Below are 23,550 nucleotides of genomic sequence, written 5' to 3'. Positions count from 1 at the left end.
TGGTCAAGTTTCATCGGAATTGTGTGTGTCGTTTCTGAGAAGAAAGCAAATAACTTTTTTGAGGAGCAACCCCCCGTACACCCCCATAGGAGCCCATAGTTTTAATGTTGTGAACAAAGTTTGAGATGTACAAGGTGATAAAGGTCGTGGTAAAGTTTCATCAAAATCGTACGTGTGGTTTCAGAGAAGAAGTTGCAAGTACGTATTTGTGGACGGACTGACGACGGGTCATCCCATAAGCTCCCCAGAACTATGTTCCAGGTGAGCGAATTAAAAAAAAACATGACAATTATTTTCATACGAGCAAAAAAGGAAACGCTTCCTTTCATCTCCAATGCTGATGTCACCGTGTTAACATTATTGTTTGGTTCTTTTTCATCCACAGTAGCTTCAGGATCTGGAAGGATAGCTCAAAAGTAGTTTAATCGCCTTTGATCCGTTTAGCTGGATTCAATTTGAACATCTATCTATAATGGAGCAGATGACTGTGTGGAGATCTCACAACACACACAAACGCACACACACTGAGGTACCTGGCGTTGTCCAGGAAATTCCATGAAATATTTCCTGCATTATGACAAATTGGGGAATGTTGGCCTTATGGTTTCAAATGAATTGCCAATCTTGAGCGTTGCAAAATGTGCTTGGACCGCTTTCAACTCATTTTTATTAAATCTATTCTTTTAAATACAACAAATCACAACAACCTCAACATGTGGTTTTCACAACAACCTCAACAAACGTATTGCTTGATCGCTCTTGGGAAAATCCCAAGCAGTGTGGAGGAACATACTCGCCCGAGGCCTGAACACGTTGGTGTTATAAAATAAACCTGTGTAAAGCAATCTTTTTAATGACAGGTGCATGTGTAAACGGCGACAATAATTACATTGTTGTTGTTGACAACAAATCACGATATACAACCTCAACAAACAATCTTCCTAAAAACATATTACTCGATCACTCCCAGGGGGAAAAAGCAAGGCAGTGTATTTGCACAAGAGACGATGGAGGCCTGAAGGCCAATTATCTGATTTAAATAATTTTTTTTTACATTAAAAAAAATATATATACCCAAACATCGCTCTCGACCTTCCTCTGGATGAAAGGGGAGACCATACAAAGTTTGGATGCACTGGTTCCCGCAAGGGTCGAATGCATACATGAACAAACAAACACACAACTTTCTTCCTTGTACATTAGATTACCACATACCACCCGGCACTGGGGGGAAGCAGATCAGATTGGATCATAATCGGATGAGATCAGAATATAATGAAAACAGATCGCACAAAAAGGTGAAACAATGCGATCTCGTGTTTTAAAAAAAACAAACAAAAAAATAAACCAATGTCACCCGCAGGGTGACCCGTATCTTGCCAAAAGGTGACCACGTGTGACTTCTTTAACGTCACACTGAGGTGAACAGAGCTGCTATCCACCAGGAGCGACTCCTTGAGGAATATCTGCCGACGAGAGATTCCGAGGAGAATCGTTCTACAGAGTAACCATGAAAAATATGCGTTTGCCTCATAACGTAACCAAATGACGTCATAATGTCTCAAGCTTGACATATCTAGAAAGCACTCATCGAGGTGTTCAATTTGAGGTACTACACGATATGGTTCCTAAAACTTGAAAATTTGACCTTGGGGTCAAATATGTTTGACCTTTGGCGCTAATCATGAAGGTCAAGGCCAATCGCCACCAAAAATTAATCAGCTGAGCGCCAGACCATGAACTATATTCCCATGAAGTTTGAAGACGATCCGATCAAAATTACTCAAAAAATAAGAGTTTCGTCGACTCCCTGATTTGCGACAAAGTGACCTTGACCTTTGACCTTGACCTTCAAAATTTTGTGCACTGAAAGGGACCTCTATAGGCCTCTGATATGCGAAGTTACAAAAATTTCCAATGACAACTGTGCTCTGCAGAGTGATTTATACGTGATTACAGACCAAAAAAAAAAACATATGAAGGTCAAGGCCAATCGCCACCAAAAATTAATCAGCTGAGCGCCAGACCATGAACTATATTCCCATGAAGTTTGAAGACGATCCGATCAAAATTACTGAAAAAAATAAGGGTTTCGTCGACTCCCCTGACTTGCGCCAAAGTGACCTTGACCTTTGACCTTCAAAATTTTGTGCACTGAAAGGGACCTCAATAGGCCTCTGATATGCGAAGTTACAAAAATTTCCGATGATAACTTGCTCTGCAGAATTTTTTATACGTGATTACACGTATAAACCCTAACCCTAACACTGTAAATAACACGGAGTTGCACCTCATGGTTCACTTCACCTTACCACCTTGCTCACTTGGCACTGCTGCATCATAAAAAGATGGGTGTGAACACCGTGGAGCCATGCCGCAGATCTCTCACAAAATACCACCTGTCGCTAGCAAATACCATCTGTCACTTCGCTGACAGGAATACCAAGAAAGGGGGGAGTATGTGGGGGGGGTGAGGGGAGGGGGAGGCGAGGAGGGGACGGAAGCGAGGGGGTGAGATGAGATTGGGTGGAGGAACAGGGGGAGTAGGTAGGGGAAGGGGGTGTTCTCGACTTGCATTTGGTAGGACTTGAGGGGGAAAGGGAGGGTTCTCAACTTGAGCTTAGTAGAGCGACTTGAGGGGAAGAGGGGAGAGTTTTGACTTGCGTTTGGTTGGGGGACTGGAGGGGAAGTGGGAGAGGGGAGGGGAAGGTTTACCTCGATTGTGGGTTTACATTTACCTCGAGTTTACACCTCACGGAGGTTTAAGCAAGAAGAGGACTTGAGGGAGGAGAAGGTTCAACCTCATACAGTTTCATTGGCAGGACATTCAACAATGTGTTTGCCATCCTTCGGATAGATGTCCAACTGGACATCTTGTCTGTTCAAACATTGCACATTAATACAGTATTGAACTAAATGGGGTACGTTCAAAAAGCATGGTCAAACAGCACTACTTTTAACAAACAGATTATAACATGGGCTTCCCTTTGGATATGAGACTCAAACTGCGGCGGGCATCCTGTGTTCCCGCTAATATGGAACTGGAACTCTCTGAGGCAGTAATTACTCTCTGAGTCAACTATCGCCATGGCTTGCAAACGAACAAGCATCGTAGAATACCACTCAAAGTTTAGCAACAGTCATTCCAAATATTTAAGCAAAGAGATAAATAAAGCAAAAGAAAAGGAAAGAGAATGGTGCAACAGGGGTGTGTTATATTACCAAGCAGCTTGGAGAGCGCTCACGAAGTGGGTTAAGCACTCAAGCAAGCACTCCAATGAAAAGTTAATAAGGAACAGCTGGCTTGGCAAGCGATAGCAAGCTGATTGGACACACCCCAGCCCCTTCATCAACGCAAAAACAAAAACTGGCATAAAATATGGAGGAAGGTGGGGGGGGGGGATCATAGCCTTACTTAATCAAAATACACTTCATTTATAAGAATCACCAATTTCTTGAAATTTTCAGATTTCACTCCACATTTTGACATTTAATGAGTCAACGAGCTCAGAACCTCAAATCCAGACAAATTTGGATTATATACTTTAATTAGTCCGTGGGAGGACATCGTGGAAAAAAAAAGAAATCACATCATATAAATGCATACAATTGCTCCAAGTTCCGAATTTGAAAACTATTGCAATTCCAAAATCGATGTATGCAGCGATTTGTAGGTATGAAGATCAGGCGTTCGATGATACAAGTAAGGAAAGTGAAAAAAAAAAAATTTGAGCACTTTATAAAATAAAAACCATTGCAGCCTGTTCAGAGGCAAGGCATATTTGAGCATGTCGAAACAAAATGACGGCTTAAGACCCCTGCGAGGTGACAGCAGACTCACGAAGATGGCACGCCACCATCTTGGTAAGGCTTTCTTTGGTTTTTGATATTGAAGCCTATGGTCACGAATAGCTGAAAGCAGAGGTGTCGATTGAGATTTCTCGATCTGTGCCCTGCTGGTATCCAGGGTGTGTGTGTGTGTGTGTGTGTGTGTGTGTGTGTGTGTGTGTGTGTGTGTGTGTGTGTGTGTGTGTGTGTGTGTGTGTGTGTGTGTGTGTGTGTGTGTGTGGGTATCAGACATATGTATGTGCATATCCTGACGCTTGTGGTGAGCATCGCCGCAGATTATGTCTCACACAGTAAAATCGCATAATCCACAAAGAACAACCATCCGTCTGCCCCACTCAGACGATTGTTCCCGCTAATGCAAACCTTTCAACCAGAAGGCACATGATGTGATCGGCGTCTAAACCGAAACATGTGGAATGTGACGAGCATTTCCCCGATCTCCATTGCACATATTCCTGCACATGGTGACTCCAACTCTAACCCTACACCTGGTGTGTGAATATGCCGCAGTCCATTGCCCACCAAAGGTCGAGAGGGCAGGAATGCCCGCTAGTACTATCAACTGTCGACCTAAAAGCTTGCAGGTAGGGCGAGGACTCAAAAAGCATTGTCTGATGGATGTGACGTTAGTATGGTGGAAACGTCTGTCAGCAATGGTCGGTGGTGGAGGTTTAAGATTACACGGTATCTTTTGCAAAAAGAAAGTAAGCCATTGTGTGCCAGCGACCTGGCCAAATGCTAAATTCATGTCTGACTACCATTGCAAATGCAAGGGAAAACCACCCAGTATGATCCTGGTCATGATAAGGGGCTTTGGTGGCATTGACATCCACTTAACAGCAACAAGATATTTATGAAGCAAACAATTTACAGGTAATCATATAATGTTTAGATCATTTATACAAAATGAAAAATTTAATGCTGCTCGTCTTCTTAAAGCTCCTACAGTATTTGTAAGGCTTCCAATTTGTAGCATTAAATCATCCTTGATCAACATCATCACTTAAGGCCCGGTCACACCTTGACGTTTTAGCCAACGTATGCCGATTTTTGAATTTTTTTTCTAAAACGCTGGCACACGTTGAATATGTTATGGGTAAGTTTTGATAACATTGAGAGCACGCTGAAAAACACTGCCATACGTCGTTGTACGTTGGCTTCAAACGTTGTACTTTTCGGTTGTCCTCAAATTTTTTCATGCTTGAAATTTCACGACGTATGCCGGCGTATGACTCACACGTTCCGCTACGCTGGCCACAAGTTGTATGCACGGTCTGCGATCGTTGACAGACGTCAACACATGCTACTTGTAAGTTAATCATAAGTTGAGACACGCCGAGGTAATGTTTAGCGTACCCGAAACTTATTTCTAACCTATGATTAACGTGTTGTTGGCACGTTACGCGATCGTTGCCACACATCGACAGACGTTACTTTTAAGTTACTCATAGGCTGAAAGACGTCGGTATAATGGATCGTCCTTGCGTCAGCGTCCACGGCCACGGCCAGGACATTTATTTGCAGCATTCTTCAAACTTTTCTTCGGCATGACGAGGATGTTCACACTTCGATGTCTAGCTTGGCTATGATTCCAATTGTCCATCGGCAGCTTCTATTTAAAATAGTCGAGTTTGAGCGTTTTAACACGTTCAGAAGAAACGCTTCAAATTTCAAAACCTCAGCGTCAAAAAACAAAGGCGAGTGACAGCAATTTAATTCGTTCATTGTAAACAATGAAACTAGCTGAGTGGTACCATTTAAAAGTCGTTGAGTGTAAAAAAAAATCCAATTTTTGAGCGCAAGTGTCTACTTTCAATAGTGGGGTTTGAGCGATTTAGCACGTTCAATAGAAACGATTAAAATTTCCAAACCCCAGCGTCAAAAAACAAAGGCGAGTGACAGCAATTTAAATCGTTCATTGTAAACAATGAAATAGTTGAGTGGTACCGTTTAAAAGTCGTTGAGTGTAAAAAAAAATCCAATTGTTGAGGCAAGCTTCTACTTTCAATCGTGGAGATGCAGCCATTTAAATCGTTGAGTGGCAGCCTATGAACCTACCCGTGGACACGCGGACGCAAGGACGATCCATCATAACCCACACCCTCCCCCTCACACTCACCTACTACTGCCAACATGAACAAACTACTACTAATACTAATACTAATACTAATACTAATACTAATACTGTTACTGATACTGTAACTGCTGACATGGACATCGACTCAAAAAGGAACTCGAAAACACTGTTGGGTTCCCCTTTTATGAGCAGCATTTTTATATACCAATTCCCAAAACCGCTGGGAACACGTCTTTTTATGGCAGTTGTAACCTAGAAACACGTTAATTTATTTATTTTTGTCGACCGGAAGACGTCATTGGAATATGTCTACATACGTCGATGTGTGTTGGGACTACGTAAAGAATTGGTTCAAAGCACGTCAAACATAAGTCAGAAATAAGTTTCGCGTAAAAAAGACATTACCGCGACGTGTTTCGACTTATGAGTAGCTTATAAGTAGCCTTTGTGGACGTGTGTAAGCGTCCACATATCGTGTGTACAACCTATCCTCATCGCAAGCGGAACGTGCGTCATACGCCAAGTACGTCGTAAAATTTTGAACATGTTTAAAATTTCTTGACGTACTCTACTTACTACGACGTATGATAATGTACTTTAGCGTTCTACTCACGTATACCAAACTTACTCATACCGTATTTGACGTGCCCCAACGTTTTAGACACATTTTTCTTAGGTCGGCATACGCTGGCAAGATCGCCAAGGTGTGACCGCGATGTTGACACTTCCATTTCTATGGCAGTTATGATTCGAATCGTTGTGAGTCAGCCTTTTAATAGGCTACGTCACATCGTCGGCGATGCGTGCAACGCGCTATGCCTAAGTTAGACTATCTTTGGGCATCGGTTGTGTAGGCCGACAACAGGTTCAGCATTCGTTGGTATAAGTTATCTATAACACAACGAAACGTTCTGTGTCCATTACTAATATGTTATGCATACGACCAACTCGTTATGAATACGTCTGAATCTTAAAAAAAAAAACATCAAAAGTTCAACGTCAGCCAGCGTTTTACATACATTTTAATACGTTGCCATCGCTGGCTAAAACGTCAAGGTGTGACCGGGCCTTTAGTCTTGCTGTGGACATGCCACTTCCTTTTCTCACCTCTTCAAACCTTTCCTGTTTCTATTCGTTCCTCCCGACCAACATGCCTTCCTTTCTCCCCTCCCTCCCACCCCCCACTTTCCCATGAATGGAAAACAAATACATGGCCCCCAATGGCCTTTGGAAATTTATTTGTTTCACCAGTATGTGAAGAGTGATGTTGAGAGATCACATCTACAGCTTCAGCTGCAAGGTCACAAATCTTTTCACAATTAAGTTGCATTCCATCCTACAGGAAATGTGATCCTGTACCATCTTTTCCATGAAGTACAAACAACATGATCGAGTAAACCTTCAGTTGGAATGCTAACATGCTGAACAGCACAAACAGCAATAATGGCCATTCCATGGAACCAAATGACAGAAAGTAAGAAAATCTATGCAAAAGCAGCACAAACGTGACTATTATGCAGCCTCACCTAAATGGCCACCATGTGCGGCCCAGTAAAGTGCTGTATTGCCGGCCTTGTCCAGGCCGTTTATGGAGACGCCATTGTCCAAGCATTCACGGAGCCAGCTCACGTTTCCTGTGACACAGTACAAGGTGCTAGAATAAAACATGTGGAGGTTATAATCATGGTGGAATGCATGCCCTGACAATACACTGCACAAGTTTTCAGCATCAGGCTGGAAGGATAGGTCAGATATATATATATATATATATATATATATATATATATATATATATATATATATATATATATATATATATATATATATATATATATATATACATATACATGCACATATACACATATGAAGACCACAAGGGGAAAACCAGAGTTGTCAGGATAAGTCAATTTTGAAGAAAATGAAAAACAAAGTTTCAAGACTTTGGTGGACTGTTTAATAACTGTCATATAGATTTCTTTTCCAGTAAAAGGAAGAGTGATCATTGGCCGATCAAATTAAGCATGTAGCATTTGCCAAGCTTGTGTTATTTAATTTAAGAGCAAAGAACGAATCAATGTTGCAAACTGACATCACTGGTTATTCCCTGGTTTAATCATTGCAATGCAATATTAACCCAGGATGTGTAGCAAATTCATGCTTGTTGGTTATTAGCATACATTACATGACTTTGGTGATCACAGATTTTTTTTTTCAACATTAAACGGTCATTGTTTTTTTGTTTGATTGGTGTTCAACGCCATACTCAAGGGTATTTCGCTTATATGACGACGGATTCTCCATTTCTTACTCCGTACTACTTAATATGATGGAAAACCGGGAGGAAACCAAGGATAAACCACCCCCACGATAGCCGAAGTCACCTCATGTGACTCCCTCATATACCTAAGCAGGTTGATTGGGCGGTGGGTACATCGAATGAGGATGGGTACTCAGAAGCGCTAACCATTAAGCCACGGCGTGGGTCCCATAAAAGTCACAATAAAGGTTTGACCAGGCTTGAACCACGATATGCACCAACTACGGAGCCCATGATATAACCAAATAGGCTATTGTAGTGCTCAGAGTTTATACTGTGAAAGTTTTACAACCTTTCATTTTTTAGTTTCTCAACTCTGAATATTATGGTGGAACAGTTAACATGAATGAAAGGGAGATAACCAGGAGTAAAGTACTGACAACTCTGGGTTTCTACTTGTTCAGCTTTGACAACACTTGTTTTTTCATTGCATGGCTAAACTTTATACAAATTATGACACCCCTGGTTATTTGTTAAAGTAATATAGTGAGAGGAAACCTTATGTTGCCAACTATTGGCAGGTGCAATAACCCTGAAATTTATAAAAAGTCAGGTCAGGTATGGGAGCATGTGCCAGAACAGCACGTCGCTGCGTCCACTTTCCGCCGGTACGCCAGGGGCCTCCGTCTGGCCATCCCCCAGGCAGATGCCAGGCCCATCCCCATCTCCTTGAGATGATGGTCACCTGTTGCAACCATGAGGCACGTGGTCGACCCACTGGCCTCCTCCACTCACGAGACTCCCTCGCTGAGAGAATCTGGTGAGCAGGATCAGAGTCAGGAAAACGAGCCACGTGTCCATACAGCCGCAACTGACGCTTACGGACTATGCAGGTAACAAATCTCATCCGAGTCTCTCTCAGCAACCGCTCGTTGGACACAAAATCCGACCGGCGATAGCCAAGGATTCTCCGAAGAGACCTGGTACCAAAGGAATTAAGTCTCCGTCTCAGATCCTTGGTCAGAGTCCAAGTCTCGCACCCATAGAGCAAGACTGGAAGTACCAAGGACCTGAAGACTCGGACTTTCGTCCTCCCGCACAGGTACCGGCAGCGCCACACCCCATGATCCAGTGAATCCATGACTCCCCAGGACCGACCCAGACGTCTATTGACTTCTGACTCGTAGCCAGCAGAGACATGAATATCACTGCCAAGGTAAGTGAATCTCTCCATGACCTCAACATCCTCACCACAAACAGACACAGACAGGACAGCAGCATCCAAGATGTCACCGAAAGCCTGGATCTTAGTTTTGACCCAAGAAACCCGTAATCCCAACGGCTCCGACTCCTCATTCGGCACCTCGAGGGCCCCCAAGAGGATGTCTAAAGTCTCCGCAAAGATGACTGCATCATCTGCAAAGTCAAGGTCCGAGATCTTGACATTCCCAAATGACGCACCGCAACTTGATCTCTCCGACATCCTCCCTAGAATCCAGTCCATACAAGTGCTGAAAAGTGTGGGGGCAAGTACACATCCCTGACGAACTCCAGTAACAACTGGAAATAAGTCAGAGATGGTACCACCACATTTCACAGCACTCTCAGTACCAGGGTAGAGTTCAGACATCAGATCGATCAGTTTTGGTGGCACCCCACGAAGACCAAGAATCCTCCAGAGGACATCCCGATTCACTGAATCGAACGCTTTACAGAGATCAACATAGGCTGCAAGCAGCCCCTGCCGAAACTCTCGTCTGCGTTCGGTGAGGACACGAAGTGCAAGGATACGGTCAATCATTGACCTCTTTGGTGTAAAGCCTGACTGCTCTGGACGCTGGTGCTCAAGCAGATGGTGGCGAACCCTATCGAGAATTATCCAAGCAAAGACCTTGCCCGGCACTGAGAGCAGCGTCACCCCTCGGTAGTTGTTGCAGTCTTGGCGATTACCCTTCCCTTTCCAGAGAGGGACAACAAGGCCCCTCTTCCAGTCAGTTGGGATGATGCCTGTGTTCCAGGCAAAGCACAAAACTGCATGCAACGACACGAGTGCAGCATTTCCACCAGCCTTGAGAAGTTCGGCATGGATGCCACAGATCCCTGGAGCTTTGCCCCGTTTCAACTGGTTCACCGCAGCCCGTGTTTCCACAAGCGTAGGTGGACCACAGTTGATTCGAGGGTCAGCAACAGGGATTGTAACACCCTTGACGTCCAACTCGACAGTTGGGGGATCAGCCTGGTACAACTGCTCAAAGTAACCGGCCCAGCGGGCCTTCATTTAAGACTCCTCTGTCAAGAGCCTACCACTCTCTGCTCGAACTGTAGTGCTCCGAGGGATGGGCTTGGATGAACGTAATGCGCGAATTCCCCTATAAGCGGGACGAGAATCACCTGTCCACAGGTGATGCTCTACCCCCTCACAGATTCCTCGCACATAGGCCTCCTTGTCCACCCTCAGTGCACGTACAGTTTTACGCCTCAGCTCCCTGAACAGCTCAGCTCTGCCATTCAGCCTGGCCCTGCGACTCTGGTCAATGGTATCCAGTGTCCCTTGAGAGACAAAATTCTTCTTTGCCCTGCGGTGAGCTCCAAGGCATCCACCGGCAACATCAAGGACTGTGGTCTTGAAGGCGCTCCACAACTCTTCAGGACCCCCCAAAGTACCCAGACCCCCCAAGTGTCCACTCAGCCTGTTCGCAAACTCCTCAGCTACTCTCTCATCCCTGAGCTTGGCAACATCCAGCCTCAGCTGGGATGGTACCATTCTCCAGGATTTAAGGTGCAGCTTTAGAGTTGCTACAACAAGCCTGTGGTCAGTATTGAGGAACTGAGCACTCCGGTAAACCCTGCAGTTCTGGATCATCCTCCAACGACCGTCAATGAGGACATGGTCAATCTCCTTTGCCACACCGCCAGCGTTGGAATACCAAGTCCAGCGATGAGCTTGTGGGCGCTGAAACCATGAACCAGCCACCCTAAGTCCATGACTTCTTGCAAAGTCAAGGAACTTAGTGCCATTCTGGTTCATAGTTCCTGACCCATGGGGACCAACACACACCTCATAACCGTCCCTATCAGTTCCAGTCGAAGCATTGAAATCCCCCAAGACTAGAAGTGTATCTCGTTTGGGGCACTGATCAACCACAGACTCGAGTGTGGCGTAGAATGCATCCTTCACGGTGAGATCACTCGCCTCAGTCGGAGCATAAACAGAGACCAGGGAAATGACACCTAAGGAGTGACGAATCCTTAATCTCATAATACGCTCGTTGACCGGTGTTACCTCAATTATCATTGGGGTCAGCTTATTGGACACAGCTACAGCAACTCCTTGGGTATGGTAACCATCAGAGCGACCAGACCAATAGTAGGTGTAACCACCCACCATTATCTCGCCGCAATCCGGTCTCCGGACCTCAGAGAGAGCTGCAATCCCGATGTCCAAACGCTTGAGCTCAGATGATAACAGAGACAGGTGATCATCCTCTCTTAGGGATAGGACATTCCAGGCACCCACCCGAAGGGACCGCCTCAGGTTAACCCAAGGAGACCGCCGTCTGGTGGACGACACCTCAGCACCACTCCGACACACTCTCCCGCAATCTGACCCAGGGATGTTACCCCGTGGTTTCCCTCCTATCAAAGATTGGGGGTCCCGAAGGCTTTGCCCCAATCCCGTCATCCGGTGAGCTGCCCTGCGAAGGGAAGCTGCACAGGAGGTACTCCCACGGAGTGGGTTTTCAGATTTTTTTGCGGTTTTGCGTTTTGCGGAATGAAGGGTTTTACGGTGGCCGGAGTGCAAATCCTGCCACCAACCTCCTAATAAGAAGTGACCCAACTGCAGGAGGACGTCCGCAGACACAGTTGGGCACTAGATATGGATGGCCGTTGGCTCACAAGGAGCTCCTCCGCCCTTTGACAGGTTTTGTTTTTAATCCTGCTGGGTGTCCATATCCAAACACCCTCCTCACCAGAAAACCTGGTGGGGGAGACGGTTTAGTCGCCGACAACCCGACCATGGAACAGGTTAGTACAGGTTTACATGGTACCTGTAGCAGGTCACAGATCGAACTTGACCTGACAAGGATAAAAAGTGACATCACCGGTTTTCCCCTTGTGGTCGATATACACATACATATATATATATATACATACATATATATATATATATATATACATATATATATATACACACATACACACACACAAACAGGTAATAGACAAAGAAATGGAAACATATGGATAAATGAGGGACACCAAGCAACAGCTTCCACATAGTGTTAATTAAGCAAATATCATCCCAGCATGCTTCGGGCCATGTGTAAAAAATCCTGCACAGACCTGGTTGCCTATAATTATGGCGAGCATGGCTGCAAGAGGACCCCCCACCCCAACACCCCCATCCACAGAGCACGTGCGGTCGCCCAATGGTTTGATGAGCATAACACTGATGTTATCCATGTGCCATGGCCTTCTCAGTCACCAGATCTGAACCTAATAGAGCATTTATGGGATATTCTGGAACTACACCTGAGACAGCATTTTCCACCTCCATCAAACAGGTGTGAGTTGATTGACTTTCTTGTGGAAGAATGATGCCGCATTCCTTCTGCTGAATTCCAGACGCTGGTGGACTCGTCGGAGGCCTGGTGGCCAATGCCATATTAAGTGAATTAAAATTGTTTACATTTTTTTGTCCACTACTTTTATATTAAATAGAACTGTCACCATGAAACCTCACCCCTCTTAGCTGCCTCTTGTAGGGGTGCGTCGATGCTCTGCGCTTGTTCCGCCACTGCACACAAAATCAAATGAAAAGAATGAGCCAAGTCACACATTCACCTAACCATTCCAGCAGAGGGAGATAATGTAACACACATAACAAAGTTGAAGAAAACATCAAAAACAACAATTCCACAAGTCCTTTTGTGCATTTTTAATGACAATTATGTTTAACCAATTTTCTTGCATAACATCCAAACATTGTTCATCATGAAATGCAATATTTATAACCTTTTAATTTGCAAACATCAACGAAAGTAAGACGATGCTATCAAACATCATAATAAAATGTTTTTCCTTTTGCCTTTGGTCATCTCAATCTTCCTCGAGCCTAGATTATGTACACATTTTTATAATTTTAACCAATCCCTTTTTATGGTCAAATATTCCACATGTTTCAATATGTACTTGATATGCAAAATACATATACAGTCATGCACCGCTTAACGACGTTCCGGGCAACGACGGATCGCATATACGACGGATCTGACAGCTCTGAAAAAAGAAAAAAGAAAAAAAAATGTAGCTGAAAAATTCCTATCGCCGAGTGATGGAGCCGACGTTGCGCTGCCAGTCGAATAAAAATAGCACATACAATTATGTACGCTGTACAGTACATAATACTTCATAATGATAATAAACGACAGTGTGGCCCTGTTATAATGCGATCGTTGAGGTCCATAAAATGACATCGCGAAAAAACAGGATCGTGCTAAATCGGAATTCAAGGAAATCGGCTTTCAAACTGAACCAATGTTTGCACGTTTACCTTCGAGCAAGTAAATTACCTTTGAATTGAAGAATTCCGCGAATAAATCGTTGTTACAGTCGAAATTAAAACACAAATTTCTTTTTAGTGAAGCTTTTCATGTTGTTAAAACAATCACACTGTTCCGAAAATATATATCACAATTTACAGGAGCTCGTTTCTTCATTTATAAATTATAACATCGATGCAATGATTACGTATTTATAAAATCCAAACGCTATTTATTCATCTTTCTATAATCAATGCGAGAGGAGATTGTAAGCTGCTGCTAACAACACCGATGGCCGTCATGAACAGCACAAAGGTAAAACTAACGTGTCTTCAGTCTCTCTTGGATGCGTGTTACAATTGCCGACAGTATTCAGTACGGAAACATGCTGTACAGGTTTGTATCCGAGGAGCAATAGGCTACACCATATAGCCTCAGTGTGTAGTTTTGTGTAAGTACGATGTTCGAAAACGAAAAAGAAAAAATGATGTTCGCACAACGACGACGTCGCTTAACGACGAGTTTCTCAGAACGTAACCCCGTCGTTAAGTGGCGCATGACTGTGTATATATATATATATATATATATATATATATATATATATATATATATATATATATATATATATATTCTTACGCAACAAGCATTTTACCATATACCATCACAATATGATGCTACAGTAGTAAGCAAGAGTTTAATGTGGCACTGTTACTCAAGATTCAAGCATTTCATGCAAAATTCATCAAAATAAAATAGTCTTTGAGTTACCCAAAAATAAATCTGAGCACATTCCTCAGCATTGATGTAGTTTTCAAATGAAGTAGGTATTTGCTTTAAAATTTTTATTTGTTTCAAGGAATACGTTGTAGTTTATCATAAGCAGAGGGGCATTTTCAGATTACATTTTTGAGCAACTTTCCTAAAAATCACTCACCTGAGGGTTGTCATCGAACCTTGAAGAACTTTCATGTGCAATTTGTCTGTTGTGATATTTCCTGTCATCTCTTTTAAAGTACTCTGGGAGGTTGTTTAGTCATTACTCCATTCTCTCCGACAAGTACTGCTACAAGGGACAATTCCCAACATTTCCAAGATCTCTGTACTTCCATTTTGACTTCTTGGTAATTTAGGGCTTCCATTGACATGCGTCATATACCCCAATTTGATTAAAACTATTGACCATCATTTATTTGAGTTTTAGGATATTTTTGGCAGAAGGATTAAAAAGTAAAAACAAAAATAGAAATCACTACAGCTGTCATTTCTGACAAATTTAGCAAGAACTTTCTCCATAATTAGAATGCATCTCATCAAAATTCAAACACTTGCTCTTTCAAGTTTCTCAAACAATACGTTGCTCCAATGTTAACCAAGTCAAGTAGGTCTAAGCACAGGAGCTGAAAGCACCCTGTCAAAACCAGTCCATTGCTGAAGTAAAGCACAGGGGCTTTTTAAAGCAAGTACTTATCTTGGGAGCAACCCCCCTCCCCAGTAACCCCTTTTAGATCCAAATTGTTTAAAAAGCATGAACAAACTTTGGTACATCATGGGTGATGAAGGTAGTGGTCAAGTTTCATCGAAATTGTGTGTGTAGTTTCTAAGGAAGCAAATACATATATGGGGAGGGGGGGGGCAACACCCCCCCCACCGTAGCCCACCTTGGGGCCCAATTTTTTTTAATGCCATGAACAAAATTTGGTACTTACTGGGTGATGAAGACTGTTGTCGAGCTTCATTAAAACCATGTGCGTAGTGGGTAATTCCAGCGTAACGGACGTAACATTGAGACAAAAATTGCATCACTAATGTTGAAATTTTGAAAAGGTTGGTCATATTACAGAGAGTTTCTTTATTACATATCGTAATTAGTCTATATGGCTTTCTGATATTGGTACAAACCCCACTGTGTAGTCTACGACTAAAGCAAAAATCAACATTAAAGAAGCGTAACGGATGTAGCATAGAAATGGACACAACTAAAACTGGCCAGAGCACAATTCTTAAATCCTGCGAAATAACGAATTTGTAGTATACCTTTCATTCACGGTAAGCAAACTAAGCATTAGTAGCGTACTTTCTATATTCCAACGATATGATCTGTCTGTTTGTTAAAATATTTTGAAAAGTTCACTGTAACGGACGTAACCCATGCAATCACATATTGGATAGTCAATGCTAGGGCGGATTTTATGATATCTATGCAATCTCTTACATACATCAGCGAACATTTGATTGTCTAACAGCTTGTATAAGCCTCATTGCTTGCAAATGCCTCGTTAATGTTGATCTATAGGCACAGAGAGAAATGGACCAAATATGTTGATGAGTAGTTACAGCCTGATCCTATATCAGTAATATTGATCAGCGAATACTACTTCGGATTAAAACATTCATCAAATAGCCATATTTTCGACAAAATAACTTACCGTTGGAAGACGTTGAGGCAGTTCTTTCAAGATGGCCACCAAATCACGCGACATCATCCACGGAGTAAATATCGCATAAATTATGAAAATTCAGACCTAACTAAACATCGATTTTAGCCCAACAGAAATCCTTTTGAAAAATAAATTTTCAAATTTTATGCTTCATGTCCATTATTACGTAGGAATTACCCTAGTCTCAAAGAAGTTGCAAATGTTTGTGGACGGACGGACAAATGACGCGCCATCCCATAAGCTCCCCGGAACTACGTTCCAGGTGAGCTATTAATAGATAACGAGAACTTGACTTCACAAATAGCACACACAATATTATTTATATATATATATATATATATATATATATATATATATATATATATATATATATATATATATATATATATATATATATATATATATATATATATATATATATATATTGTGACGTCCACGGGACTTGAACAGTCCCGCCAACGTAGAATGAGCCGAAACGATGGAGGCGGTTTATTTATTTATAACCCAAAGATGGCGGTTCTAATCGCTCTACCGCAAACGGGACGAGGAAGGTGGCAAGAGTTGCTTTTCACCGAGTTGATAATGTTTATTTCTCGAACCAGAAATAACAAGACTCGGCAAGAAGAGGAATCCGGGGCGATTCGACGGGATGGTGGTGTGGGTTCGGGCGTGGGGAAAACACAGACAATTCCAATGAATATATAAATCTCAAACCCTCGAAGGCGCCAGGTACACACACACACACACACACACACACACACACACACACACACACACACACACACACACACACACACACACACACACACACACACACACACACACACACACACACACACACACACACAGTAGCTGGTCCTGGTGGTCAGGCTGGCCCATGGTGCAGACGCAACAGTCCCTGGATTGGCGCCGGACGAGCTGGTGGTGTGCTCGTCAGGGGCAGGAGACACCGTGGTGCTGTCGACCTCCTGGTCCTGGCCCAAGTCCACTCAGCCGCCAGGGAACCAGTTCTGGCGCCAAGTTGCGAGCAGGAGAGGGAGGCAGGTCCGCCCGCCGTTCGACCCCGTACTCAGAGCCAGCAGAACCCCAGAGCCAACCGAGCTGAGGCATGAGGCACAGCGAGGCCATGAGACACGATCAAATCCAGGCTCAAATCAGCCCAACAACACAGCATGCTCCCAGCACAACAGCCTCCACCAGAACGGTTTTTCTGTCCCGATCTTCTTCCTCTTCCTTTTCGACCCCGAACAGAACCTTTTTACCCTCCCGTCCTCGTCACTTCCAATCGAGCCGTTTTATTGGCCCTGCGCCGTCGCCTTCCGCCAATCGTGATCATGGGGCGGAGCCATCTGCAGCACTGTCCTGTGACGTCACGGCAAGCCTCCAGGGACTACTAAAAGGGGTTTACGCAGACACACTTACCCTATCCCGTATCCCTATCTAATTACGTGACAATTATCATTTCCCCCTTGAAGAAATGGACATTTACTAGACAACTTATCATCACTGAATTGCTACATATTACATCGAGATCCTGGTACACTCGAACAGCATGGCATACCTAATTAAACATCCTAATTACCCTTTGAATGCATACCCCCCCCCCTCAAACGTAACAAAACATACATATATATATATATATATATATATATATATATATATATATATATACACACACACACACACACACACACACACACACACACACACACACACACACACACACACACACACACACACACACACACACACACACACACACACACACACACACACACACACACACACACACACACACACACACACACACACACACACACTTTTTGATTTGAGTAAAATGATCCAACATTCAATTTCTTTGTCAGAAAGAGGATTTGAACCTCCAGGTTAATCAGCTCAATTAAGGAGGTAATTACAGTCAGTTTCAATCAATGGGATGACAATCAGGAGTGAGTTTGGGTGGCCCTGCCCAATATAAAAAAGATAAAAACTTTATTCATCACCATCAGAGTCTGGTCTTCACCACACAGGTTTGTATAAGCATGTCATGCCCCGATCAAAAAATTTCTGAGGACCTCAGAAAAAGAGAGTTGTTGATGCTCATCATTCTGGAAAGGGTTACAAACCATTTCTAAAGATGTTGGGCTCCACCAATCTACTGTCAGGCAGATTGGGTACAAATGGAGAAAATTCAACACCACTGTTACTCTTTCCAGGAGCGGTCGTCCAACGAAAATCACTCCAAAAGCAAGGCGTACAATAATCCAGGAGGTCACAAAGAACCCCAGGGTATTGTCGAAGGATCTGCAGACCTCTCTTGCATTGACTGTCAGTGGTCATGAGTCCACCATCAGGAAAACATTGAATAAGAATGGCGTGCATGAGAGGATAGCAACCAGAAAACCACTGCTCTCCAATGAGAACATTTCCACTATCTAAAGTTTGCCAAAGACCACATGGATGATCCACAAGGCTATTGGAAGAATGTTCTGTGGACAGACGAGTCGAAAGTGGAACTTTTTCTCTTAAATGAAAAACGTTTGGAGAAAACCAAACACTGCATTCCAACATAAGAACCTCCTCCCAACTGTGAAGCATGGTGGGGGATTAACATGGTTTGGGGGCGCTTTGCTGCCTCAGGACCCGGACGGCTTGCCATCATTGACGGAACCATGAATTCTGGATTGTACCAGCAAATTCTACAGCAGAATGTCAGGGTATCCGTCTGTGAGTTGAAGCTTAACTGAGGGTACTCTCGCTTACATTTAACAGAAAGTGAGTCATGCAGCAAGACAACAACCCTAAACACACAAGTAAATCTACAACAGACTGGCTGAACGAAAAGAGATTTTGAGTTTTGGAATGGCCAAGTCAAAGTCCAGACCTTCACCCAATTGAAATGTTGTGGCAGAACCTGAAGTGAGCAGTTCATGCAAGAAATCCCACAAACAACTCTGAGTTGAAGCAGTTTTTTAAGGAGGAATGAGCCAAAATTCCTCCAAACTGTTGTGCAGAACTGATCAAGAGTTGCGGGAAACGTTTGGTTGAATTTATTTCTGCTCAAGGGGGTGCCACCAGTTACTGAATGTAAAGGTTCACATCGTTTTTTTTTTTTTTCCCAAGAAAGAAATTCAATGTTGGATCATTTTGCTCATTAAATAAATAAATAAGTCGATTTTTTTGTGCGCGATTTGTTTAATCAGGTTCTCTATGTATTATTAGGGTTCATTTATGCAGAAATACAGAGCATTCTAAAGGGTTCACAAACTTTTTCTCATGACTGTCTGTATCAGCTTTGCACATCTGGATTTGGGAATTTTTCTCCCATTCTTCCTTGCAGATCTGTTCAAGCTCTGTCAAGTTGGATGGGGAGCATCTGTGAACAGCAATCTTCAAGTCGTTCCACAGATTCTCAATGGGATTCATTCAAGTCAGGGCTTTGGCTGGGCCACTCAAGAACTTTCACGTTCTTGTTCTGCAGCCATTCCAGTTTTGCTTTGGCTGTATGCTTGGGGTCATTGTCCCGTTGGAACATAAATCTTCACTGCAGTCAAAGGTCTTTTGCACTATGAAGCAAATTCTCCTCAAGGATTTACCTGTATTTGGCTCCATTCATTGTTCCCTCTATCCTTACAAGTCTCCCAGTCCCTACTGTTGAAAAGCATCCCCAGCGCATGATGCTGCCACCGCCATGCTTCATGGCAGGGATGGTGTTCGATGGGTGATGAGATGTGCTCGGTTTCTTTCAGACGTAGCACTTTGCATTCAGACCAAAGAGTTCATTTTTCATCTCATTAGACCACAGAATATTTTGCCTCATACTCTCAGTTTCACATACCTTTTTGCAAACTCCAGGTGTGCCGTCATGTGTCTTTTTCTCAAGAGTGGCTTCCTTCTGGCCACTCTCCCATAAAGCGTAGATTTGTGAAGTGCTGCAGAGGCTGTTGTCCTTCCGGCAGGTTCTCCCATCTCAGCAAAGGAACTCTGTAGTTCTGTCAGATTGGTCATTTGGTTCTTGGTCACCTCCCAGCCAAAGGTCCTTCTTGCCTGGTTGCTCAGTTTGGTCAGATGGCCAGCTCTAGGAAGAGTCTGGGTAGTTCCATATTCTTTCCATTTCTTAATGATGGAGCTCACTGTGTTCTTATCAAGCCTGGTGTTGGCTTAATGGTAAAGGTGGCTGGCTTAGGATCTTAGGGTCCTGAGTTTGAGCCTTGTTGGCTGCTAAATTAACACCAGGTGGGGTTGACTTAGCCTGTCATCCTTCTTTAGACAGTTCCTTGGACTGCATGGTAGTTTATTCTCTGACAAGCACTGTCAACTGTGGGAATTTGTATAGAAAGGTGTGTTTATTTCTAAATCATGTCCAATCAATTGAATTGGCCACAGGTGGACTCCAATCAAGTTGTAGAGACATCTCAAGGATGATCAAAGGAAATTGGATGCACCTGAGCTCAACTGGGAGCATCATAGTGAAGGGGTTGAATACTTATTGATGCAAGAGATTTGAGCTTTTCCTTTTTAATTAATTTGTAAAAAATTCTAAACACAAAATTCCACTGACATGATGGGGTATTATGTGTAGATCAGTGACAAAACATCTCAATTGAATCCATTTTAAATTCAGGCTGCAACACAACAAAATATGACAAAAATCAAGGGGTGAGAATACTTTCTAAAGGCACTGTAAATTCCTCCTTAATTGCCCCATTGAGTGCAGAAAGAAGAGACACCGTTAAAAAAAAAAGATGGTGTTGCTGGTACCCAGAGTGCTCTAGGAAGTGATGTCACTTCCCTCCCCAAAGCTCAGTGGTTGTGTTTGTCTGGTCAATTCCACCCAGTGTTGTCTCTTGTATTTGTTTTCATCTGTGTGTAGTTGACGTTCCAGCTCTTCCACAAGCCTTTGACCCTGTGGAAAACGATGGTCTCTTCAATAATGTCGGTTTGCTGCCTTGAAGGAAAGCGGTACATATATCTGCTCTTTAAGGCCCGGTCACACCTTGACGTTTTAGCCAACGTACGCCGATTTTTGAATTTTTTTTCTAAAACGCTGGCACACGTTGAATACGTTATGGGTAAGTTTTGATAACATTGAGAGCACGCTGGCATACGTCGTAGTACGTTGCCATACGTCGTTGTACGTTGGCTTTAAACGTTGTACTTTTCGGTTGTCCTCAAATTTTTTCATGCTTGAAATTTCACGACGTATGACTCACACGTTCCGCTACGCTGGCCACAAGTTGTAGGCACGGTCTGCGATCGTTGACAGACGTCAACACATGCTACTTGTAAGTTAATCATAAGTTGAGACACGCCAAGGTAGTGTTTAGAGTACCCGAAACTTATTTCCTACCTATGATTAACGTGTTGTTGGCACGTTACGCGATCGTTGCCACACGTCGACAGACGTTACTTTTAAGTTACTCATAGGCTGAAAGACGTCGGTATAATGGATCGTCCTTGCGTCAGCGTCCACGGCCACGGCCAGGACACTTATTTGCAGCATTCTTCAAACTTTTCTTCGGCATGACGAGGATGTTCACACGTCGATGTCTAGCTTGGCTATGATTCCAATTGTCCATCGGCAGCGTCTATTTAAAATAGTCGAGTTTGAGCGTTTTAACACGTTCAGAAGAAACGTTTCAAATTTCCAAACCCCAGCGTCAAAAAAAAAAAACAAAAACAAAAAAAACAAAGGCGAGTGACAGCAATTTAAATCATTCATTGTAAACAATGAAACTAGCTGAGTGGTACCGTTTAAAAGTCGTTGAGTGTAAAAAAAATCCAATTGTTGAGCGCAAGCGTCTACTTTCAATAGTGGAGATGCAGCCATTTAAATCGTTGAGTGGCAGCCTATGAACCTACACGTGGACACGCGGACGCAAGGACGATCCATCATAACCCACACCCTCCCCCTCACACTCACCTACTACTGCCAACATGAACAAACTACTACTAATACTAATAGTAATACTGATACTGATACTGTTACTGCTGACATGGACATCGACTCAAAAAGGACTCGAAAACACTGTTGGGTTCCCCTTTTATGAGCAGCATTTTTATATACCAATTCCCAAAACCGCTGGGAACACGTCTTTATATGGCAGTTGTAACCTAGAAACACGTTCATTTATTTTTTTTGTCGACCGGAAGACGTCATTGGAATACGTCTACATACGTCGATGTGTGTTGGGGCTACGTAAAGAATTGGTGCAAAGCACGTCAAACATAAGTTAGAAATAAGTTTCGCGTAAAAAAGACATTACCGCGACGTGTTTCGACTTATGAGTAGCTTATAAGTAGCCTTTGTGGACGTGTGTAAGCGTCCGCATATCGTGTGTACAACTTATCCCCATCACATGCGGAACGTGTGTCATACGCCGAGTACGTCGTAAAATTTTGAACATGTTCAAAATTTCTTGACGTACTCTACTTACTACGACTTATGATAGCGTATTTAGCGTTCTACTCGCGCATACCAAACTTACCCATACCGTATTTGACGTGCCCCAACGTTTTAGACACACTTTTTGTTACGTCGGCATACGCTGGCAAGATCGCCAAGGTGTGACCGCGATTTTGACCCTTCCATTTCTACGGCAGTTATGATTCGAATCGTTGTGCATCAGCCTTTTAATAGGCTACGTCACGATATCGTCGGCGATGCGTGCAACGCGCTATGCCTAAGTTAGACTATCGTTGGGCATCGGTTGTGTAGGCCGACAACAGGTTCAGCATTCGTTGGTATAAGTTATCTATAACACAACGAAACGTTCTGTGTCCGTTACCAATGCGTTATACATAAGACCAAGTCCCTATGAATACGTCCGAATCTTTAAAAAAAAACATCAAAAGTTCAACGTAAGCCAGCGTTTTACATAAATTTTAACACGTTGCCATCGCTGGCTAAAACGTCAAGGTGTGACCGGGCCTTTACACAGGTGTGTCTGTGCATGAGTGAAGTAAACTCAGAAACTGTTCAACGTAGAGACAGGTGTAAATGTCAAAGAAAGTGTCTCAGACATGGTGACTAAAATGTCCACTGGGTTTTTCATTTTATGTAGGTTTCAAGCCAATTTTCAAGGCTTTTCAAACACAACACCATGACGACACAACAAGGACTACCATGAGATGATTCATCTGAAAGCTGGTTGTACCTGCACCAAAATTAAATCCCGGGTGGGGGGCATTTCTTTTGACCTCTCCATGGAAGTGGGTCAGTTTCTATTGGGGGGATATGTGTGGACACACTCCTCAGGGGGGGGGCTATGTGCCAACCCCAGGACCTGGAGAGCATGGGGGGGTTAGGGAGGAGGGGTAGATGTGGACACTCTCACCAGGCGGAGGGGTGGAATCACCTTTATATTGTATCCGGTTTACTGCTAGCAT

The 23,550-nt window shown here is 43.3% G+C and overlaps 1 protein-coding gene across 1 annotated transcript in view; it reads right to left on the bottom strand.

Moving 5' to 3' along the window:
- The window catches only part of OSTF1 (osteoclast stimulating factor 1), a 68,131-nt gene that overhangs the window by 12,596 nt on the left and 31,985 nt on the right, over window positions 1-23,550 (bottom strand). Inside the window, exons 5-6 of the mRNA XM_085849834.1 lie at window positions 12,925-12,978; window positions 7,453-7,560 (exon numbers count right to left, since the gene is read on the bottom strand). Coding sequence (XP_085705960.1) covers window positions 7,453-7,560; window positions 12,925-12,978 — 162 coding nt within the window. The remainder of the gene's footprint in view (window positions 1-7,452; window positions 7,561-12,924; window positions 12,979-23,550) is intronic.

Source organism: Eptatretus burgeri, chromosome 12 (assembly GCF_056783735.1).
Source record: "Eptatretus burgeri isolate ZD-2024b chromosome 12, Ebu_testis_v1, whole genome shotgun sequence".
NCBI lineage: Eukaryota > Metazoa > Chordata > Myxini > Myxiniformes > Myxinidae > Eptatretus > Eptatretus burgeri.
This window is presented reverse-complemented; position numbering and strand designations above follow the sequence as displayed.